The following is a 16,610-nucleotide window of genomic DNA, read 5'->3' on the forward strand; positions in this document are numbered from 1 at the left end:
GAACCTCCTAAATTTGATTCTCTAACTCGCCTCTACATGCATGACCTTTTTGTTTACAAGCAGATTGATTGCCTTCCAAAACCAACCATAACCTTTCTTCAGATGACCCCCAGCTGGAACCATTAGAGACAGTAATATTAGATTTAAGCAACAGGTAACTAACCCAGGCAAAACTGACCAGTCTTGACTGATGAATCAATGTCTTCCCAAACTCTCTTGATTTGCTTTTCCAGGACCTGGATTTACAGCCAAAAACAAATTATGTTATATTCAGTAATATTACAGACATTAATAAATAAGTAGATTCAACTATATTTTCATTTGAGCCAGGTAGGTTTGGACACTCGATTAAATCAAGCACAAAAAGAGTTTGGAGCATCGCTGGTATTACTTCAAATTCCTCTTGTGTTAGGCCTTGTGTAGACAATGTTTTCAAAAATGTTTTCTGTTGTGTATGAAAAAGTATCACATTTTACATGATAGTGGATTTAAAGCACTCAGCAAACGGATGAAAGCAAATAGCACTGGAAATGATGTAGTGCACAACTTTGTGAATTTTCTGATCCATTTCTTAACTTGTACACAGGTGCTAATATGATCTGATGCATCCAGTGGCAGTTTCTGATGTGGATGACATGGGTATGTCTCATAATGTACTGTCATGACGTGGTGAACAAATATGTAAAAAAAGCAAAACATTCTTTATAAAAGTTACATGTGGCAGCTTTAAGAGCATAATCATTTATGTACTTATTGTTGACAACTTCAAATTTACCATTGACATGTCTATCCACCTAAACTAAAAGCCTGGGCAAAACAAACATTAAACAGCACTCCATATTTACAGTCTTTCAGTTAATGGGGTCTTCAGTTAGAATTTAGCACAATAAATCATAATTCTTATAATATAATCTCTTGAAAACAACAAGCGTTAATATACAGTAATTACCCATTCCCAGCACCTGCTGGTCTGTTACATAAAATTCTAACAAAAACCAAAGGTTTCTTATTGTAAGTGTGAAAAAACAGGAAACTATAAAAGGGTGTGAATATTTGCAATGCACTAGAAATTAATTATGTTCTTGTCCTTCCTTTGGTTACTGTAGAGTATTTTAATAGGACATCTAAATTCCAGTGCAGTAACATTGAAGTGATTGAGTTTTAGATGTGATTGTTTTGCCTTTAATCATTGGGCAATGGAGAAATGTAAATCTGGCTTACTCTTTTTAACCTGTAGTAGTCTGCTCCTCCCTTCAGGGCCCATGTTAGATTTGTTTGTGGTACTTATTTAATAATGGATGATTGTTTGTGTTTGTCAGTCAAAACACTTTAAGACAGCTGCTAATTCCTGCGAGGCTTTATTGATTAACCATGCTGGGTGCAGATTGTTTTATAGCCAGATAGGAGCAGAGGATCCAATCATTCCGCTTCCAAGCACCTTCAGTGCCTTCTCCTCTTGTCGGGAGTTCTTCCCTTTCTCTGGTTGAATAATTAATGTTCAGCCTATTTAATTAGTTAGTTTTGCTCTAAACAGAAGCAGAGTAATTGAGTCTACTGCTCTTTTTTTGTAACTGTTGAATGCACAGAGAAGTAGTTCGCTCCCCTGCCGAATGCTGCGCCTAAGATTTATTCCTACTCTCTGACATGGCTGTCAGTGAGTTGGCATTAGCACTGGTGGCATTTGTGGTAGTACAGTAACCACTATACTGTACCACTTGCAGCGCTGGATGCTGAAGTTTCCCGCTAGCAGGGTTGGCATTGAGAGCCGGGCTGAGAGCTGCAGATGTCATTTCAAACCCTACCACAGGCCAGAACAATAAAAATTTGTCAATCTGCTTAAACAGCTAAACACAACACTGTTGCATTTATGACATTTAGATTGAATCATTGTTACAGTGACTTCTTTTATCTTCTGATATGATGGCCCTGCATTGCACTACACACCAATTTAGAATTGAAATATTACAACTAAAACAATATTTTTTACCTAATTATAATTTAAACAATGCTTCTATAAAAGTATGCGGAATGTATTACTTCATCCTGTTTTGTGGTCTATGAGGGGTAGGAGGTATTTTGTGTTTTCCAGGAATGTTGTCATTTTACACTTCAATTTAGTAACTGTTTCCTTCAGTTGTTATAAAAATGCTGAATATGTCAAAAATACATACATTTAACTTCAGAATTTGATGCCTTGAAGAAACAGATTAGTTTCTGTCTCTATAAGAAGATCTGACTCTGACACCCTACCTTCAGCAGGTCATCACAATGCTCCTGCATTATCCTGTGTACAACCTTTCTTGTTTTTTGGACGGAGAAGTAGTTAGCTCAGCTGACTCGCAGTTCCACCAGGTGTTTGCTAATTTGTAATTGGGGGAGTTGCGGGGAAGTGTCGACGCATGGTGCAGAAGCTCGGTTGGGTAAATATGCGGCAAATTGTATAAGCAAGTATGTAGCGACCCTTGAAATGGCTGCCACAGGCAAATAAAAGATTCCTAAAATATGTATAAAAGAATCAAAGCAACACTCCGGATGTCTTTGATATAAATGATATAAAGCTCAAAGTTTTTTTGCATAATCTCCCTTACACCCCCTTCCTCCTTTAAGAGCTATTACAAGACATAACTAGATCAAATGTTTTTACTCGTCTTCCTGCTATTTGATATCAACAGTTGTCTTCATTAGGAACAGTTTGGCAACATATTAGTCAGTTCTGTTTAAAGCCATCGTGTATATTTATCAATCTTGATGTGTGGCAATAAAATCTCACACTAAACACCACAGGCACTTGCATGTGCCAAAAAAACTCAATCTGGAACTGAAGTTTGTGCATTCAATAGCCACAGAGACACAACTGCATCTCTTTTTATTTTATTCCACATGACATAAATGGAGTAAATTTAAACAAATTTTACAGATGCAAGTAGGAGAGCAAAGGCTGACAGGTTTTAACTGAAAACCTGGCAGGTAGCACTTATCAGTTAAAGAAGAAGAGCGCTGAGGATTCTGTTGCAGGAAAGTTAGGAGGTCTGGTCTATACTGTTAGTTCTCACCTTTGAGTAGATCAGAATGTACAGCCAGGTCCAAGATTCATATACACAGTGTACATATCCACATACACCAGCAGAAACTGCCTTTCGGATCTCTGCCAAAGAGGCAGCACAGGGGTCTCTGAGCATTGTTTCTGCTGGATCAGCAACTTTATGGTGATGAACTTTTGTCTTTTGCTTCAAGTAGAACAATAGATTGTCTTGTGAAATTAAAACTGATCTTAATTTAGCATGAGCAATTTTTTTTTATCCAATATGGCTGCCTAATGTAATGAAGAAAACCAATGCCTAATTTGTTTTCTTTATTACTTTAAAAAAAAAAACAATTTGTCAACATATAAAATCATGTGTAATAGTTGTAGTATGTCTTTGATGACTCATTAAAAATTTAACGTGTGATTTCATGCTAATTCTATGAGACAAATTTTGCATGTAAAACATAAAATTATGCTAATATAATTCATTTTCTTTGAGAAATGCATGCCACATTCTTAAACAAGGAGATATCTGAGACAATGATTTAGGTGTTCGCTACAGCTTTGGCATTCTCCAAATAGATAACCTATCTATAAAAAATATTACATATATTAAATGTGCATTTCTATGAGAAATACTTGTTCAGCTCACATTAGAGAAATCAACATGAAGTTAAATCCAGTAACTTGCCATCATCAGCGTGTGAATGAACCTTTTGAGATTTCAATTGGAGACATAAGGGCTTTATAAGTCAAATGGATTATTATTGTTATTAAAGAGAGCTTACAGACCTTTATTATCTGCTGCACTAAGCTGATCTACAGGAATCATTACACCAATAAAAAATCTGTCAGCTAAAATGACGGTAAGGATGGTGAAACTTTTTCAGGAAGAAAACTGTGACTAAATATGTTGATGTTCCCAATTTGAATAGGAAATTCCCATGCCAGAGAGACAGGTCTGTTCCCTCAATATTTGGAACAATAATAAGAGTAATCCATATATGATCTACTTTGTATAATTGTTAACTGCCACCATAGTATGCCCCTTTGCAGACTATGTTGTGGCCTGGTATTGTCCCAGGCCACAACATCCCAACAATTTCCAGATCCATAACATGCCTTGATGGACTTTTCTCCATTTTCCTCTGTTGGACATGTTATCTACCTCAGCTACCTGAGGTACTGTGGTCCTAACCATCCATTCTAATGAAACCTTCAACTGCTTTTGTTCTGTTTAACTTACCAATGACAACAAAGTCTCTTGGAGGCTTGAGATGGCTTGAAAATCTAAAATTAAGAACAATAGTAATGATTATAAAAATAAAAATAAAACATATGTGGTTGGTTCTGTATTCACCACTTATATTGCTGGCTAAAAGCATAGGTTTACTTCTTAAGTAATTCTAACCAATTTATAAACTTAATCAATCACATCACTCTATGGGTGAAAGTAAAAGTTGAGTTAGGGTTTTAAATGGTAGTTAAACCAAACAGATGCATCCTCATTTTATAACTGAGACAAAACCTGTTATATTTTTTGTAGTGCGCCTTGTGCAGCCTTGGAGAAGACGGCAGCGACTCTATGAGAGAGTGCAGTATTGATCTGGGGTAGTTCATTTTCTGCTGTTGGTGGTGAGATGCTCTGGGGGAAATGGCTACTTTGTCTCCTGTCATTGTAGCTTCAGTGTTAAAAAGGAGTTTAAAAACAGAAGAATTGGGAGACGAATGCCACATATCTTTTAATGTTCAGCATATCATCAGTAAAGACTAATTCATCACAGAAAAAACTCACACTTTATGTGGGATACACGTTTGTGTGTTTTCTCATGTACTTGTGTTAAATGTTGATATTGTGTGGGCGCTCCCCTGAAGCAGGCAGTATTGATCATTGACCATTTATTGTCCTTTGCTCCTTTGTGATTTGCTCTCTTGAAAGTGGTTAATTTGTCTCCTGTCCACGGTTCTCCTATGTCTGTGTGTGCATGGACCTGTGATGTGTGTGTGGGTAGTTTGTGTCATGTCATTGGGGGGGTCTAAGTTGTTAAATACTTCACTCTGTCTCTGCACTGACACAAGCAGATATTATTGATCATCTTGTTCGATTGCGGTAATGCTGGACTCATTATCCAAACGGCCATCATTAATAATGTAAACTCCAATTTAGAGAAAGGAAAATTAAACTTTGTGTTTAAACATGGGAATACAAGAAAATCAAATTGTTTGTTAAGCTGTGAGCCATCGGACAAAATATAGAGTAGACAGATCAGGTGTTTCTGTTTGTTTCACCTTGTTAACAATCCTCCTCGGATATGTAACAACTGAAATAAAACGCTGTCTAGAGACCAATGAAGAACAAAAACACTAAGTTACTAAATGTAAATGCAGATACTCATAAATAGCATGTATTAAAAGTCAATGAGCATCATGATGGATGAGCAAGATTCAATAAAAATGTCAACCACATAATATCTTGCATTTCTTATATTGTTTCTGAGAAAAGTGGACATTTATCTAATGCAATCCTGCTTTGTAGTGTTCAGTGTTTTTCAGACAAACTGAGTTAATAGATTACTGCTTAAACATCAGGAAGAACAGTCATCAATTGAAGGATAGTAAAGATACAAATGGATTATATAGATGAGGGAAAACTGTTAGTATGGTGGATTTTATCTGTTTCAAAAGCTTTTAGTCATTTTTAAGAAAGTGACCTGACCAAAGAAATAAAACAGAGAACATTAATTAGATATTAATGACTGTTATAGTAGATTCTTATAAGGTCATCCTTTTTATGACCTTATGTGGTGATTCATGTAGCTTTAAAATATCATGAGAAGAAAAACATCTATGAATCTTGCTGTAATTTTCTGTTAGACATCATAAGGTGTTTTTTTTTTTTCACATATCTGTGTTACATCTAGTTGTGCTATACTGTAGCCTGCTGTGACTTTGAAAGACCTTTCACTGTGTATATGGCTAAGTACATGTGTATATAAATGTGTGTGCGCGTTGGGTATTCATGCCAGCGGCTCAGCAGTAGTGTTTCTTCCTAGCAGATGCCCACTCCTCTTGGTTGTGATCAGCACTTTAGCGGAATGCTGCCAGCTCCCTCTGGGCCCAAAGGGACCAATTAGGCCCTGGCAGCTGCACCCAGAGTGCCACTGTGAAAAGAGGGGGCCATGAATGGGTGAGGATGCTACACAAGAGAAGGGCAAAAAGTGCTAAGGACACATATGTAGACATACAAGGTAACAACCCAGAGTTATTGCCATAAAGGCTTACTATTACAGCTGAAGTTGGTGAAGAGAAACAAGTAAATTCCTGGAGAGAGAATTGGTTAGTAAGAAAAAGTCTAAAAGTAGCCTGTTTATTCTTGGGCCGTCCTGCTTACTGCTCTTCCACAGAATCAGAGGGGGGAGAGTGAAAGTGCTTTGACCTTAACACCCTTACCAAATTAGCACCCTGGCCGACCAGAGTCTTCCCCACCTTTTGTCCGTATTGATCTTTAACCTGTGAACTCTCACTTTTCACCTCGGTAATGTCAGGAGCCTGACCTCCTCTTATAGATCTGATCAAGGCTAAGGGCCAAAGTGAACCATCAGTTCTTTAGTTATTCAAGCTATTTCTTTTCATTACACACAGACTCCGAGGTCAAATATCAGTCTCATTGACCTTGATCGTCTGGAAATCTACACTCTTTGGACTATTTGACATGAAAACCTTTACATTAACACATGGAGGCCACATAGTCTTAGTTCACACATGGTTTAAACTAGAGGTAGAACCCCCCTAATGGTCCCTCAACATTCATAGTGGGCTTCCTGAGATAGTTCGGATTGGTTCAGAACCCCTCACTATTGAAGGTGTGACTGCATCTCATTTTCAGCGCTGCTTATGCTACTGCTTGCTGCTGGTCAGCTGGCCAAAAAGCCTCCCTACAACTTTCACTTGGTTATTGGAAAGACAAATTTGACTGTTTTGATATAGTCATGAAAATGTGGACACTTGTGGTACAAAAATGTTATTAGCATCACTTATAGCTCCAGTTAACACAATACTGTCTTACAATGGTAGTAAAGTGCAAATTGCATGTTTATCCTCTTATTACCTGAAATGTATACATTTAGCTTGCCAATGAGACAAATTAGGCATTAGACGGCATAAAACTCAACTCCTATTAGTGTAGTACACATATTATTATGGCTGTATTGACTGAGACCAGGAGCAGATTGTGGCAAATTTGCAACAATCGTCCAGATGGGAATAACAGCCGACGGGCAGATGGTTCAGTTACATAACAGTTAATATGGGATTATTAGTGTAACTATATGAAGAGCAGGACAGCTAGGAGACATTAAAAATTTGGAAGCTAGTGACATAGCTACTATTAATTTTATATTTTTGCACAAGTCTGTTTTAAGAAAATAAATATAACTGTAGATAGACTTTACAGGTAGTATTCAAAATACAATAACCAAAAGATAGACTTTTTTAGTGGTAGTAGAAATAATTGTTACTTTCTTGCTTTTTGTTTGAAGTAAAATCTGTTAGATCAGCTTATTTTGGGGGTTTTAATCTTCTTTCAGTTACAGTCCTGGAGGGAACACTCTGTAAATACTTTTAGCGCAGTAGCATCCTCTGGCGTCTCCTTTCTCTCTTAACACTTTGACACATTCATGATGCCAGAGTGACTCCCGTTGGCCTTGTACATCACGTCCTTGTCTCTCACTCTGTGGCTGAAACAGAAGTTGAGACTCTGTGTCCGACCGGCTGACTGGGGCTCATCACTCACTAACCCAAAAGAATCAGCAGCATGATGGATGTGCACCATTCTGGCGTCTGCTACCAGGAGCTCAGTTCTGCTTTAAATCTACACCAGTGAGCCACCTCTGCTCTCTGTGTGTGGTGACTGACAAACTGCAGGATACGGCATGTGTCTTCAACCCATCACTCAGTATGATGGAGTCAAACCAACATCCTTTCTTTCTCAGTGTTGCTTCATTTCACTGCAACAGTCTCGTCAGCCAACGTGTCCAAGCAAAAGTAATTTTCTGTTTGTAGCAACAAAAATTTCAGCAAAGAAATCACACAGTGTCTCAGGCCAGCTAGGAGAGAACTTAATCCTGAGAGTTTTACCTGGAATATTATTACTTTGTTGACCACATAGCAACAATTTTGCAAGGGGAAAACTGACTGCATTTAGATACATGTTTTCTGAATTTGATCCATATGGTTGTGACTTTGTGCTGGAGAGAATGTAAATCATTTAAAAATGGAAAATCTATAGGCAATCCACTGCTTGGACTATTTTCAGATCCTTTCTGGATTTAAGTACCTAATTTTTACTTGCTTGTGAAGAATAGCTAATATTTTTGACAAAAGGCTGTTGGCATCCATACCTTATGAAACATTCAGTTGCCAAAAAGTTTCTTTTTATATAGGATGCAAGAGCAATTTAAAGAACAATAAAATAGAATTAATCAAGAATTCCTAAGCTGTCTTGAAAAATCTGGAATTTAATTTTACTATTTTCCAAACCAATGTAAGAATTGAGATAAAATGCTGACATTTTTTTGTTCAGGTAAAAAATATTGTAAATATTAACTTCTCTGAATCTCACATTTTGAAAGGAAAATAAAAGAAAAATATCAGTCCGTCCGTCTGTCACTCTGTCAGTGGAGCATGTTGGTGGTCACTGCTGCCCCTGTTAGGGTTGTTTATTAGCTTAAAGGTCTTGCCATAGTTCTCTCAGGGCAGAAGTTCATGTCCCTTGTGGAATATTGTCTTGTCCTTTAGAGATTCTCTCACTTAACCCCCAAGTGGCACAACCTCTCAGAGACAAACACTTTATAAGCCACACTTATCCTTCCATTCCCAAATACCTACACGCACACTCAGTGTGCTCACAAATAGATGCACTTGTAACTTATGTAATAATGACGTGCCTAAGTGGACAAAGCATTGGGCTCTTCTTCCTGATGTGTGTAATGGGATCTGCTGATTGACAACCAGCATCATCCTTTTGAGCAGGCATGACTTTTACATGTGCGACACAAACATCATGGGACACATTCTGGATGTGCTCGACAGCATCATAAAGTGAGGGAATGTTGATCAAGGTTAAAAATCTTGGCAGCTCTCGGGATCAGGTCGAGGTCAAGGTTTAGTTCACAGGGAAAACATGTTTTCATCATGTCTTATTTACATTATTGATGTTCTTTATGGCTGCAGGAACATTCAATTGCTCTGGAAAACATATATAGAAGCTATTATTTAATTATTCATCAAGGATGTTGCCTCATGGCATATTCCGCAACATAAGAAAAAAAAACATTTGGACTGTGTTTTCAATGTTTAGAGACAATGGTAGTAAAAGAGTTTACACTTTAATTCCATTTATAACTGATTGAAATTAAAATCAACTTATAATTTTTAAAGATTACATATTTACTACAATGAAGAAACTATAGACTCTTCTCTTCTAATCCCTCAAAAGCTTTTTATCAATGGCTTTTTTGTCAGGGTTAACTTGTCGTCTCAGTTATTGGCACCACTCCTGTTAACACTTTGTACAACCTTATTTTGGCTGTAGGATGGCACTTAGTCTTCTCATGTTACATTCTGCAAGGTTGGAGCATACAGAGAGGGAACTTTGGCAATCTGTCTTTGTACAATTTCTCTAAATCCAGATTGAACAACAATTTTCCTAAGAAAAAGGCCATAAAAGAAAAAGTTAAGCAGATTATATTTATTAATAAACCTTAAATATTGTTTTTTATGATTGTTTGCCAATTGTTGACTTTATAACTTACCCTACTAATATCTAAAATTGAGTATTTAATTAATATAATCTTTTACAAAATAACTTACAAAAATGTGCAAGATTTTTTATTTTATTATGCATTTTGTGTCAAGTTGACATGCCCAACTTGACAAGTTGGGCTGTTTTAAGATTCAGCTGAGATCCAAATGGATATATAGAAATATGCAAAATGGGAATTTTCCATAATCGGTCCCCTTCAAAATGTACAAAACTTGTCAGTAACAAATTTTATATTCTTGCATTCATAGTTTCATGCCAAAAATATGTCCGTACCCCAACAGATTTACTTAAAACACATATTAAACACACAAAGACTCTGATCTTCTATCTTCCTAGTTTTTATACATTTTGTTTTGTGCAGCAAACCTGTGCTGTTAATTTGAGTAGAGGGTTCCTCCTGCCCTCCTTTCCCTGGTCAGGCTGAAGTTTTCCAGGTCAGCTGGTGTCGTTTACAGCTTATGACTCCGCTATGATGATGGACGAGGCACAAGCGAATAGCCCTCCCCCCCCCCCCCCCCCCACACACACACACACATGAATTTTCTCCCCCAACCATCACCCCTGCTTTTAAACATGCCCCTGTGAAGTGAGGTGACATGACATCACTACCACCCTGCTGGCTGGCATCATCTGCTCACAGTAAACGCCAGAGGTCTACAATTTCTGTGGGTGGCCTCATTGACCCAACAGTTTGTGCCAACTCATTTCTTCATGCACACATGGTTGTAGATCCCTCAAGTATTCCTCTAAAATCCTGAAGCAGATTCAGAAGATGGGGCAAAGTGTTTGTTTTTTTTTGTTTTTTTTAGTGGTAATTTATATATAAAGTTGTTTTTTTATGTTAGCTAACTTGCAGTCATGTGTTAATGTAGTCATGAAGCAAAGAGGAGCTGAACCATCTTTTAGTTATCACATTTACAGTTACACTGGGTCTCTGAGTCAACTCATGTTTTTAGTCTTCAGGAATAAATTAAGCTCATGTAAAGTATGACTTCACATGAGCATTTAGTTTTAGAAATCCCTGACCCCTTAAAGCCTCATATTTTTCTAATTATATTTTACTTTTAGGGAGCTTTTTAATCTGAGGAAATTACATGAATGGGTGATTGACTGAACGTAATGTAAAGCTATTTGGAGTCCTCAGACTTGATAAAGTGCTACACAATGTTGGGTCATTGTCATTTCAGCAAAAACGTTGCTACAAAGTATTGATGAAAGGCGGCTAAATGCATTCTTTGTGTAAAAACAAGCTTAAGCACCAATTCAGATATCCTGCCCCAATTTAAGAATGAACAATAGCTCAAACATTGAACGCATCATGAGTAAGCTTGTAGGATGTAGGCTTTTTAAGAACAAGGAATGAAGTTCTATGTCGGTACGGTTTGGCATTAAACTGTCCTGGCACCTCCAGATAGTGTGTCAAAAAGCATCACTGAGTGTCAAACACGCAGAGATCATGTTATCATCCCTGTGCTGGCTCACACTGAGTTATTAAATCGTGGTAACTCCCTTGTTAAATCTGATGTTAGCATGACACGGCTGTCTTCTGTGAGAGCGCTGGAGCTGTGGGAGTCAGAAGATGAGCCCCAGGGGAGGAGAGCATGGAATGGCAGCACGAACAGACACTGTCAATAATAAGATTTATTATCCATCAGCTTGTCCCAGGGAGGGCTGTTCACTGGAAGCAGCCGTCAGGTATGGAGGAGCAGACTTCGGGTAGATTCATAAGAGGATGGAGGATTGGATGTTCTGTGTTGTGACCTGTCAACCGCCTCAGTCAGAGGGCTGAAGGATCAAGAGGCAGAACTTTTCTCAAAGCCTAGTCCACACCATTTAGTCGAAGCTCAGTCATCTTAGTGAAGGGGTCTACGTTGTTCATCACATTCAGATCTATTCGTGTGATGCCCCATCTGTCATTTTATGCTGAGAAAACAGCATTTAAGTGAGTGAATTATTATTATTTTTTTTTAGAGTTTTGACCAGATTTTAAGCTGGTTTAATGGAAGCGGATCAGGCCTGTAATCGTAGAGGAGACATGACAGAGAGTTGTGCAGATTGTGATTGTTATATTTTAAATAAACCAGAATGCTGCTTCTACATTTCTGCTGTAGAGGCAGCCATGTTTAGTAAAAAGTATCAATCTTCAGAAATTACAATGACAAGATGAAAACATGGAAACCAGCATAGTCTCAGAGTTTGTTTGTTAATAACAACCTACTTGTAAATCTAAAATAAATAAACTCGACTGTAGAAACTTTAACTTTTCACTGAGACTTTGCCACAAATCCTCCCGCAAAGGGATTAGTTAGAAAACGTTTCAAACCTACCGTTTAAGTGAGCAAGATGGGAGACTGGTTGCAGACAGAGCGATGAGTGCATGGTGAGGCAGCGAGAGTAGATTATCTGTGGATTCACGGCGGTGCGTCAGGGAGAGATGGATGGGTCAGTGCGAGCTGCATGCGTCTTCCTAGAGTCGAGCGCCACTTGCAAGGCAGTCCACTGTCAAAGGTCTATTAAGGAAAGATTGAGACCCCAGGTGTTTGTGAGTGTGTTCACATGCTCATTGGTCATGGTCCTTCACTGAAAGATTGAGACCCCAGTGCTCCCAGAGCCACTCAACCAACACAACCTGCATTGGTTTACAATCAGCGCAGCACCGTCCATCCATCCATGTTCCCATACAAACACATACACACACACACTCAAATATATATCAAAGGACAAACACTACCACCAGGTGCCATTAAGCAGCAGCCGTGGTGGAACAGCTGTGTGTCAGCATCCCGAACATGGTGACCATCATCCTGTTGGCAGCAAGGATTTACAGACGGATTAAGGTCCAGGTTAGGGAAGCGACGACGAGCATGTACAAGGTTGCGGGGTGGGAGTTATGGCAACACCTTTGACAAGCCTTATTTGTCATTTGACTAGGTGTGCAAATCAAAGTGACTGCAATACAGACTTTGGAGAAAAGTAACTTCAAACTGGGCAGCTACTTCTCTAAAAAACCAGCAGCACTGTGCTTGTTCTCTTTGCTGTCCTTTCCTTTGCTGTGTTCTTCTTTGATAACACAACACTCAACCTTTGACCCTTATAATCTGTAGAATGAAATTTACTACAGAATTGGTCTTTAAAAGTTAGAATATTGAGAAAAGAAATGTTTGCAGTAGGAGTGGGTGATATGGACTTAAAATTTTATCTGAACATTTTTTGGTAGTGCTGTGATAACGATAAAAGTGAAGGTAAGAACTATTTATTCTTTTGTATGGCTGTAAAATGCTTAGCACAGCCATCTCTACTTTCTCAATGTTTGGCCTTCAATTCAGAACAGGTTTTTATTTCATCTGCTTAAGACTGGGTGTTATGTTATTACTAACTGCTTCACAGTAGTTTCATTATGTTATACTGTATATGCACATGTTAATTTAAAGGCTTCATATGTGCTCATGTGTGAGCCTTCGCTTTTTTTCAGCAGACATCTCAACAGCTCTCCTAACTCTGATTTGTTCTGAGCTAAATGTTTGCCTGAGATGGATTCTCCTGCTGATCCAGAGCTGCAACGCGGCTGACAAATGAAACTAACACCTGGGAGGGGAGGCAGAAGGTGTGAAAGTGGAAATCAGTGTATTGTTTGCTACCACAGCTTTGTAGTTCATGCTTTGTTATTGGACACTAATTAAAATGGTGTTGGTTATTAAAGACTTGTGCGAAAAAGATGATACAAAGTGAGCTTGTCATCAGATACATAAACTCATCTGTTATCCCTCTCTCACTACTCCGACCGCTCTGTGGGCTTTGCTCATTAGGAAGACTGAGTGCTGTCTCTGCCATAGAGGCAGGGGGTTAGGGTTAGAAGAAGTGCACATGATGACATTTTGGGAAGTATGATTATTCTAATAAAATGTGGAACTAGTGATATACTCATACCACTTAAAATCTTATATTAATAACACAAATATTTCATATTTTCTTCAGTTAAACCAGCCTGGCTCTGTAGGAAGAAGCAATTGTCTCCTGATTAATGGTTGTGGCACACTTCATGGCTACCACTGCCATCATCAAGTGTTTGTGATAACTACCAAGGTGTCTTTACAATCTTCTTTGCAGTATTCTTTTAATTCAGCCATAATAGTTCACTTTACGAATGCCCTTTTTAAGGTCATCCAACATCATCTTGACTGGATGTCACAGTCACGTATGACAAAAAATTCAAAACATTTTTTTTACCCATTTAGATGTGATCATGCTTATGAGCTCTTCTCTTAATTTGTGTGCTTCAAATACATAACTCAGGAAGTGTCAGTGGGGTGATAACTCTACGTACTTTAAGTTGCTTAAGAGTTTAAGCAACTTAAAGCTAAAATAAATTGGATCCTAACCCTGTTGTTTTATTTGAACAAAGTTCAGCATCTTGCCCGAAGAGTTAATAAAAGTTGTTGGCCACTGCTCAGGGTTTTGTATTAAGCATCAACTACCAGATGCAGCGAACAGCTTTGGCAAATGCAACGAATAAAACCTTACCAGTGTTTTATTTCAGACTTGAGTAGACACACTCTGCTCCTGCGAAGCCTTCTGTCTTGGTAAACTGATGTGAACAGGACCTCCGATTATCCACAATGTAAATTCTGTTCTTTGTGTGGGAGTGTCATCCAGGCCAGGCCTTCATAAAACAATATGATGGATATGCAGACAAATAAATAAATAAAAACACAAGCACCCCTCTTTTTTCCCCATTCCAATCGCTCTAGTCTTGTGCGTCTTCTCTGATGGATTTGTAAAAAGATATAACGAATGAGACTTAAAGTGAGAAGGAAGGAGGGAGGCTGGGCAGGAGGGATGAAGGCACAGCACAGAGAGACAGAGCACATGATTTATTAGACTCATAAAAATTCTGCCTCTGTTATTCCCTTTCATTTTTATATGTGAAGCTTATTAAAGACCACACCTGCCAGAGTCTTCAAACCGGGGTGTAGGTGTGTGTGTGTGTGTTTGAAGTGATGTGAATGTGCATTTGTTGATATGCTGACTGGATAGATTTACCATGGCCTCTGTTTTGTGTGTGGTCAGACTCATCCATTCTTAATTACTGCTGTCCACAGACGCTGTCTCCACATCCCATCTAAGCCCTGCCTCCAAGCGGGTGTTTAGGACCCGCTACAAGATGGTGACCCGTCCGGGTACAAGTGCTGCACACACCCCGCACTACAATGCTGCGCTCTCCTGGCGAGCCAGGAAGATCCAGTCAGCCAGGTAATATATGATAACATTTGTTTTTTATCACAGGTATCAGCAGGAAGCATGGAAAGGGAAGGAAATTATTAGAGAATAAAATGTTGACATCAGTAAGCTCCACCCACAATGGCTGGCCCTTCCTCCGTAAGTCATTACAGCACCACTTATCTTTAACAATTAGTGGAGCTTTTGTCTCTTATGCCATCCTTCTTGATGTAAATCCCTCCATTTGTTCAAGTCCAGCTCTTTTCCAACAGTGAGTTATGTATGTTTTTGCTTGGTAGTCTTTCAGATATACCACTACAATTGTCTGTAACAGTTTTCAGAATAGCTAAATGTGATCAAAGTTTAGGCTTAGACTTGTCCCAGGATTTTCCATTTCTTCATTCTCAGCCCATTTTTGGTGGATTTACAGATGTGCATTTAGTCACACAGATCTGTATACCTGAGTATACTTGCATGACCTCAGGCAAGCAAAATTTCATGTTTCAGTGTCTGCTTCAGCCTTATTTTTTACAGACAGTCTCACATTTTACTTTGCTAAATAGTAGACTTTGTATTGGATTGCATAATTGAAACTGACCAGTTCCTGCTGAGGCAACACATCCTCCAACCATGAGACTTCCATCTCCATGTTTCACAGTTGGTACAAAGTTCTTTTCTGTCAGTTCTGTATCTGGTTTGCACCAAACTGGTCCTCTGTTCTGATATCCAAATAATTTAGTGTTAAACTCATCTGTCCAAAGAGGATTTTTCCTAGAAGTTATGGGATCAAAAAACTTGCTAATTTCCAAGGCAACTTTATGGTTTGAACAACTCAATGATCTTTTCTTTACCAGGTTCCAATTTTATTTAAATCTAATCTCAACTGACCAGGAACACACAATACAAATTGCACTGTATAATTGCTTTTGAACAACCATAGAATAAAAGCTGAAAGGTTTGTGAGAAGTTGAGCACACCAGACCTTGAAGGTGGTTTTCTTGTCAAGCTGTGTGGAAGAAAGACCATGGCGTCGTGTTTATAAAGAGAAACAAGAAAAGGGCAAGTAAAATCTCAAAAGGGTTATATGTAATTTTTACTTTTTGGTCCAACAGTAAAAATAATTTTGTGATATTTCACATAAATTTATTTTCTTACTATTTTTATTGACTTTTGAAATATTTCCCAGGTTCTTGCAAATTGAGGTTTTAAGGGAAACCTCTCTCCAGCTCTTGTTTTTTGAAAAGGTTATATCCCAAAATAAGAACTTGTGGATCTTCTATTTTTGTTTGTATAAAAATTTTTATAACGATACATTTTCACTAACTTTTATTAGTTTTTTATTCTGTCCAATCATGTTTTTGAAGGGGTGAAGGAGTTGAGGAAGTGGGGGAGGGATCATTATTTTGTATAATCCAGATTTGGTGAGACAGAGAGGCCTGGAGCGTGGCTGGCCGCAGCCTCTCTGGTGACTTATTACTATTCATTTAGCTGCTGCAGTAAATATTGATTCATCAAGGGATTTTCAATTTGAGCCCGTTGACATGC

General features: G+C 38.3%; 1 protein-coding gene across 1 annotated transcript in view; it reads left to right on the forward strand.

Moving 5' to 3' along the window:
• zc3h3 (zinc finger CCCH-type containing 3) overlaps positions 1-16,610 on the forward strand; it is a 62,870-nt gene that overhangs the window by 15,985 nt on the left and 30,275 nt on the right. Inside the window, exon 4 of the mRNA XM_005802329.3 lies at positions 14,948-15,098. Coding sequence (XP_005802386.1) covers positions 14,948-15,098 — 151 coding nt within the window. The remainder of the gene's footprint in view (positions 1-14,947; positions 15,099-16,610) is intronic.

Source organism: Xiphophorus maculatus, chromosome 9 (assembly GCF_002775205.1).
Source record: "Xiphophorus maculatus strain JP 163 A chromosome 9, X_maculatus-5.0-male, whole genome shotgun sequence".
Taxonomy (NCBI): Eukaryota; Metazoa; Chordata; class Actinopteri; order Cyprinodontiformes; family Poeciliidae; genus Xiphophorus; species Xiphophorus maculatus.